Source organism: Petaurus breviceps, unplaced genomic scaffold, assembly GCF_028583685.1.
Source record: "Petaurus breviceps papuanus isolate PSGF00001 unplaced genomic scaffold, PetGlider_PUasm1.0 90317, whole genome shotgun sequence".
In the NCBI taxonomy this organism is placed as follows: domain Eukaryota; kingdom Metazoa; phylum Chordata; class Mammalia; order Diprotodontia; family Petauridae; genus Petaurus; species Petaurus breviceps.
In genome coordinates, this window is record NW_027187217.1 from 749,545 (window position 1) to 771,316 (window position 21,772).

The 21,772-nt window shown below is 53.7% G+C and overlaps 1 protein-coding gene across 1 annotated transcript; it reads right to left on the bottom strand.

The window, feature by feature from the left end:
- Window positions 1–592: 592 nt before the first annotated feature.
- On the bottom strand, window positions 593–18,167 carry PKP3 (plakophilin 3). The gene is made up of 14 exons (XM_069107935.1): window positions 17,986–18,167; window positions 15,621–15,843; window positions 6,168–6,253; window positions 5,361–6,001; window positions 5,076–5,199; window positions 4,754–4,958; window positions 3,818–3,992; window positions 3,436–3,553; window positions 3,071–3,241; window positions 2,413–2,598; window positions 2,041–2,194; window positions 1,622–1,814; window positions 1,361–1,448; window positions 593–1,199 (listed from the first exon to the last, which is right to left on the bottom strand). Exons 1-14 carry the CDS (start codon window positions 18,022–18,024, stop codon window positions 1,164–1,166), a joined length of 2,439 nt encoding a protein of 812 aa, XP_068964036.1. The 5' UTR covers window positions 18,025–18,167; the 3' UTR covers window positions 593–1,163.
- Window positions 18,168–21,772: the final 3,605 nt, after the last annotated feature.

The window sequence follows — 21,772 nt, forward strand, 5'->3', positions numbered from 1 at the left end:
CTTTCGTTTAAAGCAAAAGCCAGTGCCCCTCTCTAGGCCTGTTTCTTGTGCTGCAAAATGAAAGTTTGAACTGTGTGACTCCTAATGATTCTTCCAGCTTGAGGCCTAGGACCATGTGGCTCTTTGCTCAAACTCCTGGGACTCAGGCCAGGCAGACCCTGGGGTGGCTTGATCCAGGGCATTTGAGTCTGGGGCCCTCAAACCCCAGGCTTTGCCCTATTTCTGTTTTCTGCCAATAAAGTGACAATTCTCCTATCTGGAGCTGAGCTTGGTTCTTCCTCAGGGGTGTGGCAGTCTGGGACATAGCCATACCTTGTGCAAAGCTGTATGCATCCTTTGTGCAAGTTGGGGTATGTGTGTGTGTGTGTGTGATCTTGCACATATGCTTGGAGCCTAGATCTCTTCTTTCCAGAGAAGCTGCCCCTACCTCCAGCCACAGTCAGAATTCTACAGCAGCAGCTCTCACACCCAGGCAATCACTATCACTAGGGACCATGCCTCCTGGGGGGGGCCTCACCCAGCCCAGTCTATCCCAGCAAAATCTGCTTCTTCCAGTGGGTCCCTCCCAGAAAATGCAGACAAACACCCACCAGACCAGTGTCTCTTTTATTGTCCCAGCCCCAACCCCTCCCAGGCCAGCCTCAGGCCCTACCTCCAATCTGAGGCTGTGACTATAAGTGCATGTCTGACTGGGTCCAGCCACTCCCTGTACTAAGCATTGGGTGAGTCCCTAGGGGACCCTGGGGCCACAGCAGTGGTGGCCTCCAGAGATTGGAGGCCCCCTAATACACCAAAGGATTCCCAAGCATCCCTACACCCAGAAGCCAGGGGCTTTTGCCCCATCTTGATAGTCAGGCTCACCCCCAAACCCCCAAAGTTCCCCTGAGTCCTGGATGTGTTCTTAGTGCGTGTCGCCACCCCCCCCACCCCGGCCCATCCTGTAAGCAGTCATCCTGCTTCAGCACCCACCCAAAACAGCAGTGGGGGTCAAGAGGCCAGACCTGGGCAGGTCCAAGGAGACTGTGACAGAGGCCAAGAGGTGAGGGCAGAGCTGGGCCAAGAGGCAAGGGCGGATCTGAGCCAGGAAGGTCATGTACAGTGGTGGGGGAGGGGTTTGCTCATTAGCTCCCCCCCCCCCAAACACCTCTTCCTTTTCAGATTATTTATGGACCAAGGAAATCCTCCTTCCGATAGCCTTTCTGTAACACAAAGAGGGAGGGATTAATGGCCGTGCATTGTTGAATCAGAAGAACGGACCTCTCTCTTCCCTGTTCTCCCAGGTTCTCATGTAGTCTGGGGTGCTGTGCCCCCATCCTGCATTGTGAGCAGAGTTCAGTGTGCTCAGCACAGGCTCACTTACCGCCCGGAAATCCCGGTGGAGTTTGCTGTACTGCCACATGTTGGTCAAAAGGCTAGAGGCTGCCCGAGAGGACTTCTCACTGTCAGGCCTATTGGGGAGGAGTGAAGGGCATTAGCTGGCACTAGTGGAGAGGTCTGAGGAGGAGATCCCTGGCCTAGGGGGAAGAGAATCTGGTTTCCCCTGCTTCCCAATGAGCGCCTTCCCTAAATGTACGCCTACCTCCCCTGTTATCAGGGTTTGGGCTCAAGGGCTGGTACTGACCCGTCCCGCTTCTTCTTGATGTAGATGAGCTTTCGGAGGCCATCAAAGTAGAGGAGGTCTCGGGCAGCGATGGGACTGGCTACCACCAAGTTGTTGAGCACAGCTATGATGTTGACCAGCACATCCGCTGGAGGTGGCTTTTCCCCCACACTCCCTGGCAGTTTCTCAATCAGATGACTGACCACCTTGGTGGCTACCTCCCTCATGGGTAGAGGGCAGAAGTCAGAGGGTGTCACACAGCTCCCCCAAAGCCCTCATTTTCTGGGACCTGGGAGTGCATGAGATTCCCTCCCTCTTCCTCCAATGACCCCATTTCCTCCCCTCTGGTCCATCAGCCAGGAACAACAAATCAGGCCGTGGGCCAGTTGGGACACAAGGGATGAGGGAATTGTTACCCCTGGACCTTAAGGAAGACTCACACATCTCATCCTTGTTCCGGGCATTCCGTGACAGATTCCGAATGAGGCCAGTGAGTGAGCGCAGCTGGTGATGGTCAGCTGTCCGTACTCGGTCCAATAAAGGATTTAAGATGCGTTCCTGCTCCAGGGCTAGGCGGCTCAGCACACCTGCCCACTGTGGGGCAAGGAAGAATTGAGGGGTTTGGGGGCTCCTAATGCCCTTCTGCCCCCCAGAGCTTCCAAATCAGCTCCTCTCCAGGATGGGATGCCCTGCAGTCTCTGGACTTTCCACCAGGGGTCACCCCTAGCTTCCTTTTCTCTGTGATTCCCCAGGTTTTTATACCGCCCTGGACTGAAGCTCCCCTGGGAGTCTCCTGGCCCTCTGGCCCTCACCCTTCTGTCCCCAGCGGTGATGTTCTGCAGGGCTCCAGCGGCAGCCTCTGTTGTATGCTTATTCAACTCACACCGCTGAAGGAGTCTGTTGTAGAGACCCACAATCTGGGGACTCCAGAGCCACTCGAGCCCCTTGGGATCCTTGGAGACCTCAGCGAAGGTCAGTGCATCTGTCACCAAGGGCAGCTGGGGAGGTGAAGGAGCTGTGAGACCCAGCTCTCAGTGGGTGCCCCTTTCTAGGCTTCCCTCCCTTCCTTGGATCTTAGGATGGGGAGCTCTCCTCATTTGTAGCTCCCCATCCCCACCATGTCTCCCCTAGGGCCCCACTCCAAAGGTCACCCTCTGCTCTTGGCTGCATTGACCAAGCCAAGCTACGGTCCTCCAGCAAGTCAGACTTGCTGCCTCACTGGCTGCCCAGCCCCTTGCTCCTCAGACCTCTCTCCAAGATCACCCAGGACTGGCTCTTTAAGATTGTCCAGCCTGGTGCTGCCTTTATGAATCTTAGTTTATCCTTCTGTAAAATGGGCCCTGTAGGCTTGCACTCCCTCCCATGTGGGGCCACTGGGAAGAGGGCGCTCACCCTCTGATTCCCCAGCCTGTGAGCTGCCCAAGGGCATCATCTGGCTGTTCTCTGATCTCCCTGCTCCTCATTGCCTACCTCTCGCAGCTTCCTGCTCTGGGGGGTGAAGCAGCCAACCACCTCCCCAGGCCTCCCAGTCCCGGCTTCACCACGGCCTCGGCCCTCCAGCCTCTGTAGCGCTGATGGCGGCATCTCGTCATACAGACGGTAGGAGAGGTTTCTGAGCACACACACAGCATTCTCCACGCTCTGGGGGCATTGGGACGGGTCAGTGGTCACAGCCACTGTTGGGGGGAGGGATGGAGCTGGGGAGAGAGTGGGAGTTGGGGGGGAAGGTCCAGACCAGAAGGTGGCCCCCCACCCCCAGGGGGACAGACTTGGGTGGGGGCAGGGAGGGGATACCCTTGGTCTTCTCCACCCTCTCTGGCCCAGGGCCTGCTGACCTTATCCTCACACTTGCCCACGTCTAGGGCATGGTGGATATAGGTGACTAGGGCATCCACCAGGCCATGGCACTCTCGCATCCTCTGCCGTGTAGCCTGTGAGGCTGAGCTCAGGTTCCTGGGGCAGAGAAGTGGGGGTGGGGTCAGAGGCCACAGGCTCCTCTGGAGGAAGGGAGCTTGGCTGGGACTCTTTCATGAGGCAGCCTGACTCCCTGTGGGGCCTGGGCATAAGAGTGAACTGATGAGTTCTGTCTCCCCAAAGATCCCACAAACCCCCTCAGGATGGGCCTGGGCCACCCTTGTGGGACCCCACGGCCCAGACTGGAGACCAGGAGGGTTGTAACATGCACGAGACACAGCTGAGGCAGAAAGGTCTGGGCACCTGAGGAAGCCTGTGGCATTGTAGAAGATCTCAGCCTCAGAGGCATTCTGCTGGATGAGTGGAGGACCCCCGGAGCCTGAGAGGGGGCTCAGCACCAGGTCTGTCAGCTGTTCCAGGGTGTCTCGGGCCAGGCGGTCCTTCAGGTGGTCACTGGATGACAGGTTCCACAGGATTCCTGAGAGTCAGAGATTAGGGGTCAGCAACAGGCTCCCCACCCCCTGGAGAGCTGCTCCTCTGCAGGAATCCAAATCTCTCCTGTGGGGCTTACAGGAGAAAACTGCAGAGTCCTTCCCCCCCCCCCCAGCTCCTAGACATCCCAATGCCCCATGGCCATGCATCACATGCCTGTACATCTGGGCCTCCTTGTCATGGTCATGCATCCACTCAGACACATGCTTGCACATCTGGGCCTCCCCCCCATGGCCATGCTTCTGCTCAGGAACATGCATGCACATCTGGCCCCCCCATTATCATGCATCAGCTCAGACACACACCTGCACATCTGGGCCTTACCCCCATGGTCATGCATCTGCTCAGACACATGCCTGCACATCTGGGCCTCCCCCTGTGGCCATGTATCTGCTCAGACACATGTGTGCACATCTGGGCCTCCCCCCATGGCCATGCACCTGCTCAGACACACACCTGCACATCTGTGCCCCCCATGGTCATGCATCAGCTCAAACACACACCTGCACATCTGGCCCCCCCATGGTCATGCATCAGCTCAGACACACGCCTGCACATCTGGCCCCCCCATGGTCATGCATCAGCTCAGACACATGCCTGCACATCTGGCCCCCCATGGTCATGTTTCTGCTCAGACACATGCCGCACATCTGGCCCCCCATGGTCATGCATCAGCTCAGACACACGCCTGCACATCTGGGCGTGTCTGACCCGCCCTGTGGGTGGCGCTGCGGGTCCCAGACTGACCTGTGACATTCTTGCGCAGTTCATCGTCCTGTTCTCGTAGTGTCCTTAGTAGCTCAAAGATACCATTCTCTTCCACCAGGGCCAGTTTGTTGTCGGCATTGTCGTAGATGAGGTTTCGTGTGGCGCCAGTCGCATGCCTCTGGACTTCCTGGTTGGCATGGTTGAAGAGTTTCACCAGCTTTGGCACGGCCTGGAGGCTGCGGGCCTGGGGACACGGACCACAGCCATGGTTATGTGGAGCCTCGGGAGGCAGGAGAGTCAGTCAGGGCCAGCTCCCTGGCCCCATCCCGCCCAGCCCCACCCCACCCCACTCTGTCCTCACCTGTTTCTTGGCTGCTGCGTCACTATAACACTTGTGCTGGATGTAGGCGGCTCCCAGAACCTGCAAGTTGGGGTCTGAGGCCATGAGGTACTTAACAGCTGAGGGAAGGTCAATGTCGTCAAAGCTGTGGGGAAGGGAGCATGGGGTGGGGGGTGGGGGTCAGCTTCAGGGGCTCTAATATTCCTGAAGCCCATATTGTCCACTCCTAAGCCCTGTGACTCTCCCACCCTTACCCCTCCTCCCCACCCCCAGCCTCCTTCATTCCCCCTGCTCCCTGGGGCTTACCCACTGCTGAGCCGCTGTAGAGTGCGGTGACCTCCATAGCTGTCCAGGCCCCGCACATCAGGCAGGTGTCCAGAGTCAGCCAGACTGAGGCTGAGGCTGCGGACTGAGGGGGCTCGGGCCACATGCTCCAGGCCTCCTCCAGCTCCTACTGAGGCTGTCCCCCGGCTGCGGTGGCTGCTTTGGAAACGCTGCAGGGTCCGCATGGCCGGGGCTCGGATGGTCCGGCCGGGAGCTCCGTCTGCGGCTTCAGACCAGTCCAGTCCCCCTGCACGGCTGGAGGCTGAACTTGCCTGTCGCTCATAACTGAAGGCCCTGTAGGAAGCCCCTCCTGGAGGCTCGAGCTGTTCAGACACCACACTGTAGCGGTCATCCAGGCCTCCAGGGGGGCCCCCCACCAGGCGCAGAGAACGCAGGCTCAAAGTGTCATAGTCAGCCCTGGGGCCAGAGCCCCCACGGTCATGGTAGGAGACAGGCCGGGGTGTTGCTGGGACTGCAGGCTGGGCCCCCATGTAGCCTGTGGACCCATAGGAACCACCTCCATTGTGCACAGAGCTCAACTTCCTGCCACAGCTTAGGTCCACAGCAGAGCGTGAGGACCAGGCTGCTGTACCATATGCTGGCTTGGAGATAGGCCGGAAAGTCTGTGGGATGGGGGAAAGAGGTGGTGAGGAAGGTTGGGAGTGGGGGGACACCAAAGACCTTCAACCCAGGCCTCCCCCCACCTTCACCCTTCAGGCCTAGGGTCCAAGGGGTTGGGAACAGTATGACCTCCCCAGGCCTTGAGGAGGGCAGATGGGGAGGACTTACCGAAGCTTTGTCCAAGCTCATGCCCTGGGAGCGAGAGCTGAAGCCAGCACCAGACTGCATTGTGTGGTATTGACCTCTGGAAACACCTGGGGAGGGTAAAAGGGGACAGGTGGTCAGTGGGCAGAAAGCTGGGTCCCCAGACTGTGCCCTTTGATGGCTGAACCACCCCCCCACCTAGCCAGGGGCCCTAATCTGTCTGCTGCTCAGACCTTAGCTCCTTGCCTCTAAAGGACACAGGAGGAGATAGAGATTGGCGGACTGTGTTCAGTTCTGGGCATCATGGTTCAAGAAGGACACTGATTAACTGGAAAGCATTTGGGGAAGACAACTGGAGTGGGGGAAGGCCTGGAGCCCATGTTGTATGAGAACGAGCTGGAGGAAATAGGGGTGTCAGTGCGGAGAAGGGAAGTCTGAGGGGAACAGGAGAGCTGCCTGGTGGAAGAAGGCTCAGCCCTGCTCTGCCCAGCCTCAGGGGGCAGGACTGGCAAGGTTACAGAAAGGGGCCCGGTGGGGAAGGGGCTGCCTGGTGAAAGAGAGGGGGCCACAGGAGTTTGGTTACCCATGGATTGCACTGTCAGTCCTGTCCCTTCAGCTCCTTCCAACTCTGAAGTTCCCTGGTTCTGAGCCGGGGAGATCCCCAGGGACTTTTTCTGCACCTTAATCCTCGAGCTCCCCTCTCCGTTGACATCCAGGATCCCCCTTTCCTCTGGGCTCCTCTCTCCTCCCCTGGCTTTTGTCTGGTGAGTTCCCCTCCCCCACCTTAGATCTGCCTCCTGCCACTCCTGGAATTCAGTCTCCCCACCCCCAGCCTGCGCTAGTCAACAGACATTGAACGCTTACTGTGTGTCAGACAAAAAGGAAACCGTGGCTGCTGTATTGGGCACTTCACTGGTCTCTTAGCCTTAAGTCTCTCCCCATCTCTCCAATCCATTTTCTACTCAGCAGGCAATGACTTTCATAAAGCCCATGGCTGTCTATGGCAATACTATGATCAAAAAGCTTTTAAAAAATATTTATTTGTAATTGTCTTCTAACCTGGTATTGCTGAGAGGAGCCCAGTGTATCAAAGTTAGTCATATGATGTGTCTGTAATTGTGTACAGTGTTCTCCTGGTTCTGCTCCCCTCCCTCAGCATCAGTTTATATAAGTCTCTCCAGGTTATTCTGAAGGCCGTCTGCTCCTCACTTCTTATAGCACGATAGTATTCCATTACATTCATATGCCACAACCTGTTCAGCCATTCCCCAATGGATGGGCACCCCCTTGATTTCCATTCTCGATGGAAAGGGCTATCCACATTCAGAGAAAGAACTACAGAGTCTGCATATGGAAGCAAACTATTTGCTTGGTGTTTTGCTTTGTTTTGTCCCTTCTTTCTCATTGTTCAGCCCATTGGTCATAATCCTTTCCAACATGACTAATGTTCAACGTGAAGGTATTTGTAGAACCTATATTTGATTACATGCCCCTATGGGGGGGAGGGAGGAGGAAATGGAGGGGGAAAAAATTTGAAACAAAAGATTGTGGAACTGAATGTTGTAAACTAAAAGTAAATAAAGAAATTTTTTAAATAAAATTTTTTTTAAATATTTATTTTTTTATTTTTAGTTTTCACCATTCACTTCCATAAGATGCTAAGTTCCAAATTCCTTCCCCATCTCTCCCCTCCCTCACCCCTCTGATAGAGGCTCTACACCTACATTTGGATCCAAAGGCCTCTAGGGTAAAAAATAAGATTCCTTAGCTGGGCATTCCAGGCCTATCTTCCACTTTTCTCCCCATCAACCCTGCTCCCTCCAGCTGGGATGGTCTCCTCCATGGCCACTTCCCCTTGCCTGTGTACTTTCTGCCCATCTTTCAAGGCCCAGGTGAAATCCAGCCCCCCTGATTTCTTTCTCTTGGCATCCTTTGTCCCTAAGGTTCTGATGCCTTCTGGGACTTAACCTTCCGTATCTTCATCATCACGGTCCTTTCTTGTCCTGATTGTCCTACATGTGTGGATCCCAAAAGGCAGGGGGAGGTGTCCCCTCTTACAAAGGGACATGGCAGGCACCTGTGAGTGAGTTATCAGGCAGGAGCAGGTAGGTAGATGTGGGTACCTCCACCCTTCATCCCTACACCACCTGAAAATATGGTCTCCATCCCTGGGGTGCAGAGGATGGGACTGCAGCCACAGCCCCAATCAGGGTCTCACTCCTGTGGGCTCTGCCCAGAGATAGGGCACCTCCTGGGTACAGGGCATCCTCCACCAGCTTGGGAGGAGGAAAAGGAACTGGTGCCAACTATTTGAGCAGCCTAATGTCCTTTCCTGCAGGAGTCTAGAGCGAGCTCTGGTTTCCTAGCACTTTTCCCATCCCATAGCTGCCAAGCCCCTCCCAGCTCCTCTTCCCCTAATCCTTTGGGGTCATGGTCTGCTTGGGTGCCCCCCAGGCATCCCCATTCCTAAACCCTTCCCTCCTCTGGCATTTCCTTCCTTGTATCCTCTCCAATACCTGGCATCACTAACACACTCCCTTCATCCCTCTCCCCTCTTTCCATCTCCTTGTGCTCACTTAACCCTGCTCATCCCCTCTGGTCCTGGGGAGTCCAGGGAAGGGGAGGCAGCACAGTCTCCTTCATGACCCCTCCTCTGCCCTCCCTAGAACCTGCTCAGCAAGATTTGGAATGCAGAATTTGTAAAAGCAGCTGCTGTCTCTGCCTCACAGAGCTGGGATGTCCCCAGCCTTCATTCCTGGCCCTGCTGCCTCCCTGGTCTCCGTGACTCTGCCGCCTTCCCCTTGGCCTCCCTCACCCCTCCCTTTTGTCCAAGGTTTCCTGGCTGGGTTACTAGCTCCTTTGTTCTTACTTAAGCAGTGGTCAAGGACGAATCTGCCTAATCCATCCCTTTCTCCTACTTTTGGCTAAACCTGTGATTTCAGTAGTGTGGGGACCACTCATGGGGGAGGGGGCAGAGAATTGCATCCACCAGGACAGACCTCACATACAGCTCAGAGTCTTCGCGTGGTCATTCCTTGCCAGGCCACACTGTGTTGTCCGAGGCGGGACTGGAACCCGGATCCTCCCAACTTTAGAACAGCTCTCTCTCCATGCTGCTGCTGTTTCTGCCTCCTTTCCTCTGGGCCTCCCTCCCTTGGCTCACTTCACAGTCTTGACCTCAACTTGGCCAATCCAACTGTGTGAGATCTTCTGCTCCTGAGTGCCTGACCCTGGTGAACTTCTGCCCTTCCTACCTGGCCACACCCCACCCACAGATCACCCCCAAGCCATCTTTGTCCTCTATTCCTCCTGGCTTCTGGACTCGACTCGCCCTGCACAATCCTATCCCTTGTCTATTACTTTATTGAGATAATGGAAGCCTTGGTCCCTGAGCTAGTGCATCTGCTGCAGGCCTGGTCATGCTACAGCCCACCCTATCACCCCCCCGTTCCCTCCTCTTTCCTCAGAGAGTTCACTCTTGCATTGCTTCCCAGGACCCTGCCATCCCCCTTCCCCCAGGTTTCAGTCCAGATTTTTCTTCCCTTTCCAAAGAACCGACAAGGTCATTTCCTCCCCTTCCTCACCATCTACTTACTCTGGCTCTTGGCAGACTCTGGGAGGCTGCTGAGTCTGGGCTCTCCTCTCAGTCCCATCTGAAGCTTTCTATAGCCGGGGATGCTGTGACTCCCTTCCTCCTGGCACTCGGTCTCCTTGGTTTACCTTGGTCTCTGTGACTCCACTCTTTCCTGGTTCTGGATCTCCCGGAGCCTCCTCAGCCCCTCCTCAGCCCCTTTCACTGAATGATCTTGTGTCTCCCAGCCCTAGGGCCACGGATGTCCCCCAAGGCTCTATGCTGAGCCTTCTCTTTTCTTCACTTACTCCCTTAATGAGCCTATTTGCTCCCCTGGGTCCAGTTATCATGTGACTCACAAATCTATACATCAGAACCCGAGCTCTTCCTGGCTTGGTGGTTCACTGGAAGGAGCCCTGATTCTGCTTTCAGACACTGGGGTTCAGATCCCATCTGTGACATGTACTCTCAGGGCAACCTGAAGTAAGTCCCATCACCTTGCTGGGGTTGTCTCTTCATTGGCCCTTCCAACTGAACCTGCCTCCCAGGAGCCTAGCAACAATGTCTAATCCCACATGTCTGTGGCAGGATGCGTTCTTTCCTCTTCCTAGCTTGGCATGAGCATCCTCCCAGTCCCTCAGGGCTGTCACCTTTGGGTCATCTCCCTTCTTCCCTTTCCCTCACCCCTCACATCTCATCAGGTGCCAAGTCTTGCTGATTCCATTCACACAGCCCTCCTATCTACCCCTTTCTCTCCAGTCCTGTGGCTCTCATCACCTCCCACCTGGACTAGCTTCTGAAATTACTTCCCTCCTGGCTTCTCCCCTCTCCAGTTCATCCTTCACAACATGACACAACAACCTCTCTAAGAGGCAGGTCCAGTCACGCTCAACATTCTTCAGTGCCTGCCCCCTTTAAACCAAGACCTCTGGGAAAAACACAAACTTCTCAGCTTGCCATTCAAAGTCCCCTCCAGTCCACTCATCCTGGATTATTGCACATTGGTCTCCTAGCATATCACTCCCCAGGCAAACTAGGCTTCTGGCCATTGATAGGATCACAGACTTTTAACTGTTAGGAAGCTCAGAGGCCATGTAGTCTGCCATTTTACATGTGAGGAAATTGAGATGGGGGTGGGGAGGGGAGGGTTGGTGGTAAAGTGACTTTCTCAAGGTGGTAGGGGCAGCAAATGTTAGAAGCAGGATTCAAACCCACATCCTTAGCTCCACTGCAGAGCCTGTGGACCTTCCTTGTCACATTAATCCTGTCATTTCTCTGAGGTGGTGTTCCTTCCTGGGATGCGCCCCCTTCTCATCAATCTCTGCTCTTACAAACAAAGTCCACCATTGGTGCCACTGTTATCCCCTTCCACTCTTCCAAAAGCGGGTGAAACCAAGAGATGGCTCAGCTGGGGAACAGCCAATGTCGTCAAAATGCTTGGGAGGGGATGCCCACTCTTCCTAGAGTCTGCAATAATAATGTAGAGAGGCAGGTACAGGGCAACACACTCCAGACTTTGGAGAGTGTAGACCTCAAAGGCGCCAGAGGAACACCAAACAGGATCCCAGGGACCAAGAGGTGATAGGGGAAATCTACTCAGGGAGCAGCAATCAGCACTGGGCTGAGCGCTGGGGATGCAGAGAAGGCAATGGTGGGGCCTGTCCTCGGGGAGCTCCCGGAGTGATGAAAGAGACAATAAGCAAGCCAAGGGGGGCCAAGAAGGCAGATGTCCAGCAGTCATTCATCAAACACCAGGGCCAGGCACTGTGTAGAGAATATCACGGGAGGGAGGGGGAGTAACCAGTTCTGAAGGCACAAAGGGTGATCATTGCAACCAGGAGGAAAAATGTCAGCTGCCTGAAAAGGCTGGCACCTGCGGAGTTCACCCACAGCGTGGATCTGGTAAAGAACTTCCTTTAAGTTCTATTGGGAGAGGAAGGTGGACCAAAGAAGGGATGGGACCTTTGCTCAGGGCAGATGGGGAAGTGACAGATGACCCAAGAGAGATGAGGCAGACAGCTTCCAAACAGCTTTGTTTCTGTTTCCTCAGACCAGGAGAATGAAAGACCTTTGTACTGAAATAACAGAACAAAAATGCCTGATGGGAGGGGGGGGCTGCTCCCCAAGACAAGGAAGGAGTCAGCTCTGCCCTGCCCTCAAGGAAGACAAGGCCCCCAGCAGAGATGAAAGAAGCAGCTGAGATGAGGGCAGAGCCGCTGTCAGGGACATATTCTGTGAACCATTGTGGAAAATGGGAGGAGGGGCACAAGACTTCAGGGGGCCAAGTGGGGGGGTCTTTTTTTGAAAAAAGGGAAGAGAATGGTCTGTCCCTTACTAACTGTAAGCTAAGTGGGCTCAGATTCCTGACAAGATCCCCAAAATATCATTATAGAGGCAGTTGGTCAACTAGAAAGGGGAGCAGAGAAATATCAAGTAAGAGCCGCCCGGCTTCAACAAGCACACGTGACATGAGAGCAAGCCTGTTCCGTTTCGGATGGTGGACAAAGGACTCTGTTGGCAGAGTTTACCTGGATTTAAGTCCCAAGGTTTGACAAAGTGCCTCTTACTGTTATTCTGGAAGGGTAGAGGCAAAGATAACACAATTCAGTAGATTCAGAATAGATATACTGGCTGGACCCAGAGAAGTCATGAATGGTCCAATGTCAGGGTGGGGCCCCAGGGATCTGTTCTGGGCCGCAGCCTGTTTAACCTTTTTATCAGTGACTTGGGGAATGGCATAGAGGGCAGGTTCATCCAATTTGCAAATCACACAAAGTTGGGAGGCATGGTTAATGTAATGAATGGGCAGTAGAGTAAGATCTTGGCAGCTAATTCTAAATCTCATGCAACAGATTCCAGAGGTAAAAATGCAAAGTCTTGCCCTTAGCTCTACAAGACAAACTGTCTAAGCCCAGGATAGGGGAGCAAGATTAGGCAGCAGTTTGTTGGAAAGAGATCTAGGGGGCCTTGTGACCCGCAGGGTCGCCATGAGGTCTCCCTGGGATCTTGCGCCCCATAAAGAGGGGACTGAGGAGGCAGCAGATCCACTGTCCTCTGCTCTAGCCAGGCCTTTCCCAGAGGACTGGGTTCTGTTCTAGGGGCTACATTTTAGGAAAGTTACTGACACACTGGAGCATGTCCAGAAGGGGGCCACTAGAATGGTAAAGGGCTGAGTCCATGTCCTGGAGACCACATTTGGAGGTGGGAGCCACGGGGCTGGAGGGAAGAGGCAGATTTGGCCTTGACCTGGGGAGATGTTTCCTCACCATGAGAGCTGTCCCTAAGTGGAGTGGGCCACCTCCTTGGAGGACCTGGAGGTCCAATGGTCAGATATACAGACTGGGGCTATTCCCATCTGGACTCGGCACAATGCTCCTGAAGTCCCTTCTAGATTCCAGGATTCTGGAGATGGACAGAAAGATGGGGAGAAGGTGGCCAGAATGAGTGGAAGGTGAACACACAGGAGTAGATGCAAGGCTGTCTCCTGCCCCCAGGGCTGGAACTGGGGTTCTCCTGCTCTCAGATTTGCTGAAGTTTTACCTTAGCTGCTGTACCTAGCCCAATGTCCTGTAACCCCCCTCCCCTGGAGGAAACAGTCATTGGTGAGAGCCTGCCTGACAGTAGCAAGCATTTGTGCAGCACTTTAATTCTACAACTTTGAGTCTAAGGAGTAAGGGGAAGGAAGGGGCTCTGTCCCTCCACCAGTCTCCCCTCAGAGTTCTGGGGGCTCCCCGTCGGCTCCCTCATTCGGCCCTTTCCTCACTGCTCTGGGTCTCCTTCCTGATTGTCCCCTGTCAGATCCCTCGTTGGACTTTTTCCTCCAAAAGGCCAGGGTTTCCCATTGCATCCTGGGCCATCTCCAGCCATCCTGATGAAGATCTGGCCACTGGCCCCAGATGGCTCTGGGGGAGAAAGTGAGGCTGGTGACCTTGCACAGCGCCCCTCACTCAAATTCAAGCCAACTTCAGTCATGTCATCATCTCCCTGATGTCACCGTCCTCTTTGAGAAGGAAGGACTGACACACCAAGTCTGCCTGCCTCTCCTTCCTGCTCTCCCCTCCACGCTCCAGGGGGCAGGCACGCTTCTGTTTCTGTCCTGGGGTGCCCAGTGAGGGGAGGGAAGGAGTAAACATGCACCAGGGCTTACCGTGTGCTAAAAGGCTGGTGGGGGGAGGGTGAAGAGCAGGCTGGGTGACCATGAAAAGGCAGAGGACAGGCGAGTGGGTGAGACGGTGGGACCAGACAGGGAAGGGCAGTGGTAGGCACTCTGGCCTGGACCCCAATATACACTAGTGAAGAGAGGCTGGAGTCGGGAGAGGGGGGCAGGCTCAGACCCTGAGACGTCCCTTTGCATGCCTGGTGAGGGGCTGATGGGTGGGAGGAAAGTGCAGATGCCATGAAGAACTGCTTCCTCAGCTATAGCATCTGGGGGGCCAAGGTCCCAGGAGAGCCAGGGGCAGCATTTAAGGGGACTGAGATGAGAGCTGGGCTGGCTGGGTTCCTATCCTAACTGGCAAAGAGGAGGAATCATCAGAGTCCCCAAGTGGGCAGAGGACAATGGGGGAGCTTCCTCATTGGGGGATCCCCTCCTGTCTGCTCTTCTAATGTCTTTGACCCCACCCCCCTGTACATTGCCTGGTCAGAGACAGATCAACCACCCCCAGAGGCAAACACACCCCTTCCTCACCCACACAGGTCTTCCCATCCCCAGTCCCCCCTGCCAGTCCAGTTTAATGAGGCTTCATGGGTGGGGAGATTAACCCCTTGACGCCAGGGAGGCTCCGCCAGGGGGTGACACACCCCCATCTTTGGGCTCCCTGCACATGCCCCTCCCCCTAAATTATAATCATCTTCCTAATTGTCAGGGCTGGCCATGGGTGGCCATCTCTGATGCATTTTACAAACTGTAATTAGTGCCCATATTTGGCTGCCTCTTTCCTGCCCCCCCACCACACCCCCAATTGGTGAACTTCTTCTCTGTGAATGAGAAAGCCAAGGCCGAGGGAGGAGGCCCCTGGAAGCCTGAGGCCCTCTCTGCCTCATGTCCTGGCTCTCCAGGGTCTGGACAGGTCCTATTGTCCATCCCTCTGGCTTTTGGTGGGCCAGCCGCCCTCCAGAAGGCCGCCAACCAGTATGCAGGTTTTGCTAGTAGAGGCGTGCCACCTGGATTCCTCCCTTCCCCAGAAAATGTTCTGTGGAGTGCCCGGGTCAGAGATCTCTGATGGGGTGGCTCCCCCAATCCCTGGGAGGGGCTGTGGGGGGACTAGGGCTTCCTGATTTGTCTCTGGGTGTGCCTGTGAGTTCCTTTGTGCCCCAGGGGAGCAGTGAAGGGAACAGGTGAGATCAGAAATGCGGGAACCCCAGCTTGGCTTAGAAAGTTGGAGAGGATGTCAACCTCTCCCTAAAGACCCACCATCTCCATAATTGTCTCCAGACTAGAGTCCAATTGAGGATTCCTTTGGGATCAACGCCACTGGCAAACTGCCGTGGCTATGAGGAAACCCACATCTGGCCTCCTTTCTTCCCCAAGACTTAGCCCGGATGCTGTCCACCTTCCCTCCAACCAGACTCCCGGGCTGGAGCCTCCTGGGTCTTAGAGAGAGGATTTTAGGAAGAAGTAGTTCAGGGACCCCCAAAGAGCCTTTTTCCATCTCCAGGGTGGAGCCAGGGATCGCTAGATTGAGTCAACCCAAGGCTTCCCAGTGAGTCAGAGAAGGAGCCTGGAGACGGGCACAGCCTGGGGCCTCCGCTGGCCCGCCCTCCTTCACCTGAGAACAGCCATGCCCCTGCCTCTCCTGTGACTGGAGGCCTGTGGCTCCCCCTCACCCTCCCTGTGGCCTCTTGGACTGGCCCAAGGGGCCTAACTTAGGACCCTGGTGTCCCCGCTCCCCCTGACCAGTGGGTACCTCTGGTGCTGTCTAGGCCTGTGCTGGTTGCCGAATCTGTCAGGGCACTGGCCAGGGAGCCATTGATCCTCAAAGGCTGACCCAGCTGGAGCATCCTGGCCCGGACCTGCTCCTGCACCCGGGCCACCTTCAGCCGCTCCCGCTCCACCTCCAGGGCCTCCTTGTTCTTCTGGTCCAGCTGCAAGTCGGAGGGCAGGGCCAGGGAGCAGACCCCTGCTTCGGGCTGCAGGGCAGAAAGCAGGAAATTACTGTCTTGCATGGTGGCAGGACCAGGCCTCAGAGCTGCGACTGGGAGCTCAGGAAGGCTCGGGTCCTGGCTGGACCTCCCTGCCCTGCATGGCCCTCTGCCCAGGTCCTGGGCCAGTGGGTCAGTCGGCTCAGTTCTGAGCTGTCGCTGCCAGTCAGCCAGCCGCACCCAGGGAGAGACAACCAACACCGCCCAGGCCTGAGCTCACCTGGGGGCGGGGATACCTGGGGGTAGGCCAGGGAGGGAGGAGCCAGCAGCCTCCTTAAGGTGGAATTCCCGGTGAAGGAACAGGCCCTGCCCAGGCCCCAGGCCCCAGGAGCTCTAGCCCTCAGCCTCCACCTCCCTCTACCCTCCATCCTGGAAGGCTGTGGGGAAAGCATGGGAGGGACTGGAGGGCAGGGGCTGGGCTGGGACGCTTCTGGGACCGGACAGGGCAGGATGGGAGGTACCCAGTTATTATGGTTGTTGTTTTGGGGGTGGTGGGAAGGGTGCTGCCTGAGACTGGCCTCCTACCTCCCTATTTACCCAACGCTTTCCTGAGGGCTCATCTGTTGGCCCAACCTAGCCTGGCATCTCTCTAGCTGGGCCTTGGCTGGGCAGGAGATGGGCCCTGTCCAAATCTATGGAGGTCAGTCTCCTCCTTCCCCCTATTTGGGCATCTCTGGAAATGGTGGGCTCAATGGGAAGCCAGGCCAGGCCAGGAGGTGGGGCTGAGTATCCAAAAGTCTTCAGGGCCATTCATGGAGGGAGGAGAATATGGGCTTATGGTGGGGCTGGGTTAGGCAAGGGGCTCAGGGTGGGGCTCAGGGCTGCAATAAAGGTGGGTCTTGGGTTCATTTCATTCATTATTCTCATCAGTCATACTCCTCTTTTCTCTTTTACTCCCCATCTGGGCTAACAATTTGGGGTGCTTTTTAGTTATTCAGACACCCTTCTCCAAGGCTTTCTTTGGGACCTGGGCCTCAGTGGAAAATGGCTACAGTTTGGGGCATCCATCTTGGACACCCCCAGGTGCAGGGGAGGTGAGGAGAATGCTCCCTCCTGGGGTCTAGGCTTAGTCCTCAGCTCAGCTACTCCTGGCTCAGGTGTGTGTGTGTGTGTGTGTGTGTGTAATAGAGAGAGAAAAGAGAAGAGGAGACAGAGAGACGAGAGAGAGAGAGAGAGAGAGAGAGAGAGAGAGAGAGAGAGAGAGAGAGAGAGAGAGAGAGAGAGAGAGAGAGAGAGAGAGAGACAGAGACAGGTCCGGGCAAGCTTGGGGGCTCTGGAATTCGGATCCAAGAGGCCTCTCCAGTCAGACCCATGCCCCACCTCCAACTGGTCTGATGCCAGCGCTGCTGCTACTGCTCTCGGGTGTGACGTGGACACAGGGTGGGAGGGGCAGACCAGTGACTCAGGGGGAGCAGCAGAACACAAGTCCACACTAGCAGGGGTGGGGCGGGTGGAGCCCAGGCCTCTGGGAGCTAACATTTCAGGCACCAGAAATATGCCAGGGCTGCCCCTTCCCATTCGGGGGGTCATGCCTTCCTGACTGATTTCTGAGAACCAGGAATTACAGATCGATCGGAGGCTCAGTCAGTCCAAAAGTCTACATTTGCGGGGCTCAGATACTCCCTAGCCTCATCTCAGCCTCAGTCTCTTTATCTGTCAAAAGGGGCCAACATGAGCTGCTGGACCTACCTCCTAGGTTTGGCATGAGGAGAGCTAGAAGGAACCTGAGGGAACAACTGCCCCCTTGCAAGGATGAGGAAAATGAGCTTTGGAAACGGGGCTTCCTGGCTTCTGCTTGTGCTGGTTGGAGGCCCCTTTTATTCTTCCCTCCATGGCCAGAGACTCTCCCAAGCCTCAGCTCAGGTGCCCCCGGGGCCCTTGGCTTGCCTGGCTGCCTAGCTAGACTCTAAGACAGTACTGTCCGCTATGGCAAATACCCATCCCTGCTAGTCACTCCCCTCCCCAGCCTGTGGTCTTACAGCCAGGCTGTCTGCCAGTGACCCTCCCGAGAGAAGACCTGCCCCTCCCCAGCCCTGATACATCCCCACCTTAAGCTAGAGTAGAATGGGGGAAAGGACGAGGTCAGTAAGGGGGAAGGTCAGCAGCAGGTGGGAGGAGGCAGGGACCTACGTTGTCCATCTTGGGAAATCTGCTCATCGCTTTGTCCATCCAAGGGGTGCAGACAATCAAGGTCCTTCAGCTCCTCTCCAGGTCTGGCCCAGTCTGGCCTCCACGTCTCTCTGGTTGCTTGGACTGTGGGGGGGTCGGGTGGGACCAGGTGGATCCGTAGCCGGGCAACGCCCTTTGCCTTCCCCTTTCCTGCTGATCCAACCAGTTGCCTCTATCAGAGACTTTGTATTTCTGGTGGAAAAAAGTCTTGGAGACAAGTTTGTGCGGAGCTGCAGCTCCCTGGGAGAACCACAGCCAGGCACCATCTACATCTTGCCAACCTCCATTGGGTGGATCCTGCAGGCACTGAGCTGGGTCTCCTCCCACCCAGAGAATCCAGAAAACCTGGGGCCTAGGGCTGAGTGAGGGGAGGGAGGGTACTGGGGACCTTCCCTGGAGCCTGGCTCAGGACATCTCACACTCTCTGTCTCTGGCCTGGGCAAGTGGAGCTCAGGGCCACAGGGGCAGATGAGGCTGGGAATCTGACTGCATTACAGACCCCTGAGTGGAGTTGCTGGAGGGCTAATCTCCAGACCTTCCACAGGGCAGAAAAGACCCACTCCCCATCACTGTTCTAGGATGTCAGGAAAGGGCTGCTTTGTGACATTTGGAAAGGGCAAAAGTGACGGAAAGGGAGGCAGGCGGCAGCGGCAGACTTCAGCAAGAACAGGTCCTGCCGGAGAAACCACATTTCCTTTGGGACAAGCTTAGCAGACTGGTAGCACAGCAGGAAGGTGCTGGGGATCCACTCAGCCAGGATTTCAGCAAAGAATCTGCTGATCTCTTGTGGAGGCGGATGCCAGAGAGAGTCGGCTCTGGGTAAGATGGCTGTCTTGGTGCACTGCCCAGCACTTACAGCTTTAACTCTGCCAAACCTCTCACCAGAGCACCCTGAAGGGCCAAGAAATCCAATGAAAAACTGCAGTTAGTGACTTCTTCCAGAAGCCTGAAGGGGCTGCCAACATCAAGGCTGAATAGGGAAGGGAATGAGTGCCTGTAAAGTGCCCACTATCTGCCAGATATCTCACAACCACCCTGGGAGCTATGATAGTGGCAGAGGAAACTGAGGAAGACAGAAGCTAAGTGACTTGCAGGTGTTTCTGATTCTAGGACTGGAACTCTACCCATTGAGCCACCAACCCTTGGGTATCTTCCCACCTCAATGAGAGATGGTCTAGAAACACATGTAGCCTGCAAGGTTGTGTTTAAGGTCAGAGACAACAGAAGACTCCCCAAAGAAAGCATCAGAGTAGAGATTTTAGGGCAGCTAGGTGGTGCAGTGAATAGAGCACCAGCCCTGGAGTCAGGAAGACCCGAGTTCAAATCTGGCCTCAGACACTTAACACAAAAACTAGCTGTGTGACCTTGGGCAAGTCACTTAACCCCAATTGCCCTCCAAAAAGAAAAAAAAAAGTATTTTAGATCTAGAGATTCCCCCCCCTCCAAAGGAGTAACTTCATAACAACTGCAAGCAGAGACTCAAAGAGAAAAGATGAATTTTCACAACGCTGATATGAAACACAAAATGCAGAGTGTTTGAAGAAAGAATTAGAATAAAAAAATAGCTTAGAACATAAAGTAGAAGATTTGACTCAAGAAATAGACTGAAATGAAAGAAATGAAAGCTAAAATAGACCCAACAGAAATCAATGATTCCAGGAAACAGATTATATCAAAATCAAAAGGTTTAAAAAATAGAAGAAAATTTCAGATATCTGTCATTAAAAAGAAGTAACCTGGAAGACAGGTCAAGGAGAGGTAATTCATAAACAAACAAATCAATTTATAAATGAAAACTGCCTTTTTGATCTGTTAGTTCTCATCTATTTAAGAAAAAGAAGGCATCCACCAAAAGCAAAATTCTCAGAAATGTCGTAGCCCAATTCCCAAAAGTCCTTGTGTCACAGAAAAAAGATTGCAAAAATCCAGAAAAATGTTGTTTGTGTACCAAGGAACTACAGTCAAGATGATTCAAGACCTGGGCAGCTTTTACTGTAAATGCAAAGAGATGCTGGAATATAGTATTCCAAAAAGCAGAAGAAAAACAGGACTAGAAACCAAGAATAACTAGCTAAATTTAATCTTGAAGGTGGAAAAAAAAGGATCTTTTATGGAATAGTAGATTTTCCGGCACATCCTATGAAAAGACCAGAATTGGGCAGGAACTCTGAAGTGCAAACAGATTCAGAGAAACCTGGAAAAGTAAATTTAATGGAGTAGTTGGAAGGAGCTGTCTAATGATGTGGTGCTAACATTGAAATCTTAATGGTATTGAGGTAGATATTGAGGACATTAAAAGGTATTGAGGGAGTTAAATAAGAAAAGGGAGGAGGGACCTAGGAATGGGTTACTTCTATTCTGAGGATTTGAAAAAGAGAAAGAGAAGGGAGAGTTAGAGGACTAGACAAGGATAGAGGGGAAGAAAAAGGAAGGGAAAGTCATTATTTCTAGTCAATGGGGTGTGTGAATAGACGAGAATACAAGCAGGGAGGAAACTTGGAAGAAGCAGGCATCAGATGGCAGAAAAGGACCCTCAAAGGAGAATTGAACACACCACACGCACACACACGCACACACACGCACACACACCACACACACACACACACACACGCACACGCACACACACGCACACGTTTGCTGGACGGGGGGAATATAGGAAAGAGCAGATTGGGGGAGGGGTATATAGTGGGATCGCTGTTTTGGGCTGGTGGGTAGGGGAAAGAAGGGGAAAAAATTTGTGACTCAAAATCTTGTGGAAATGAATGGTGTAAACTAAAAATAACCATAAAATTTAATTAAAAATATAAAAAAAGATATAAAAATGTATAGGCGAGAAGGAAATTCAGAAAGCACAGACAAGGAAGACAGCTTTTAAAATAATGTATAGAATTTATTCTACATGTAAAAATAGGTTGTGGGAAATTTAGATTCATACTTTTCATAGAGAATCTACTTTCTGTAGATTGTATACTGCTATGTATGGTTTTTAAGTTCAAGACATAAAATGAAACTAATCAAGCTTTTGAGGGACTGGTATTTTGACTAAAGACTTAACTTGATTGGATCTTGTGGGTATGCTGTGATGGAGAGCACAGATCTTGGTGCCCAGTCTGATGTCTTTGGGCCAATTGTGCCACCTCATAGTTTCATTTTTATCCCTTATATGGGCCTAATTATGATCACACTGCCTATCCTTCCTGCCCCAGGTTTACAGCCCTAAAGAAATGAGTTATTATTGGACAAAAACAGAAATGTGGAGGTAATGCGCAAACAAGAAAGAGCAAACAGCCTGCTTTGCTCCGCGCTCAGACCCCATCGTTCTTTCTCTGGATGTGCACAGCATTTTCCACCGTGAGTACTATGGAATTGTCTTGGATCCTTGCATTGCTGAGAAGGGCTAAGTCTATCAAAGTCAGTCATCGCACACTGTAGCTGTTACTGTGCACAGTGCTCTCCTGGTTCTGCTCACTTCACTCAACATCAAGATCAGTAAATCTTTTCACGTTTTCCTGAAATTCCCCTGTTCATCATTTCTTATAACACAATAGTATTCCATTACATTCACATACCACAACTTGTTCAGTCATTCCCCAGTGGATGGATACCCCCCTCCCTTTCCAGTTCTTTGCAACCACAAAAAGAGCTGCTATAAATATTTTTTTTCTGGGTCAAAGGGTATGCACAGTTTTATAGCCCTTTGGGCATAGTTCCAAAATGTTCTCCGGAACAGTTGGATCAGTTCACAACT

Excerpts from the sequence above, each read along its gene's own strand:
- PKP3 (XM_069107935.1), bottom strand. The coding sequence starts at position 18,024 with ATGGACAAAGCGATGAGCAGATTTCCCAAGATGGACAAC. Across the intron at positions 15,844-17,985 it reads GATTTCCCAAGATGGACAAC|CCCGAAGCAGGGGTCTGCTC; the intron begins GTAGGTCCCTGC and ends TCTGCCCTGCAG. Across the intron at positions 6,002-6,167 it reads TGAGCTTGGACAAAGCTTCG|ACTTTCCGGCCTATCTCCAA; the intron begins GTAAGTCCTCCC and ends CCCATCCCACAG.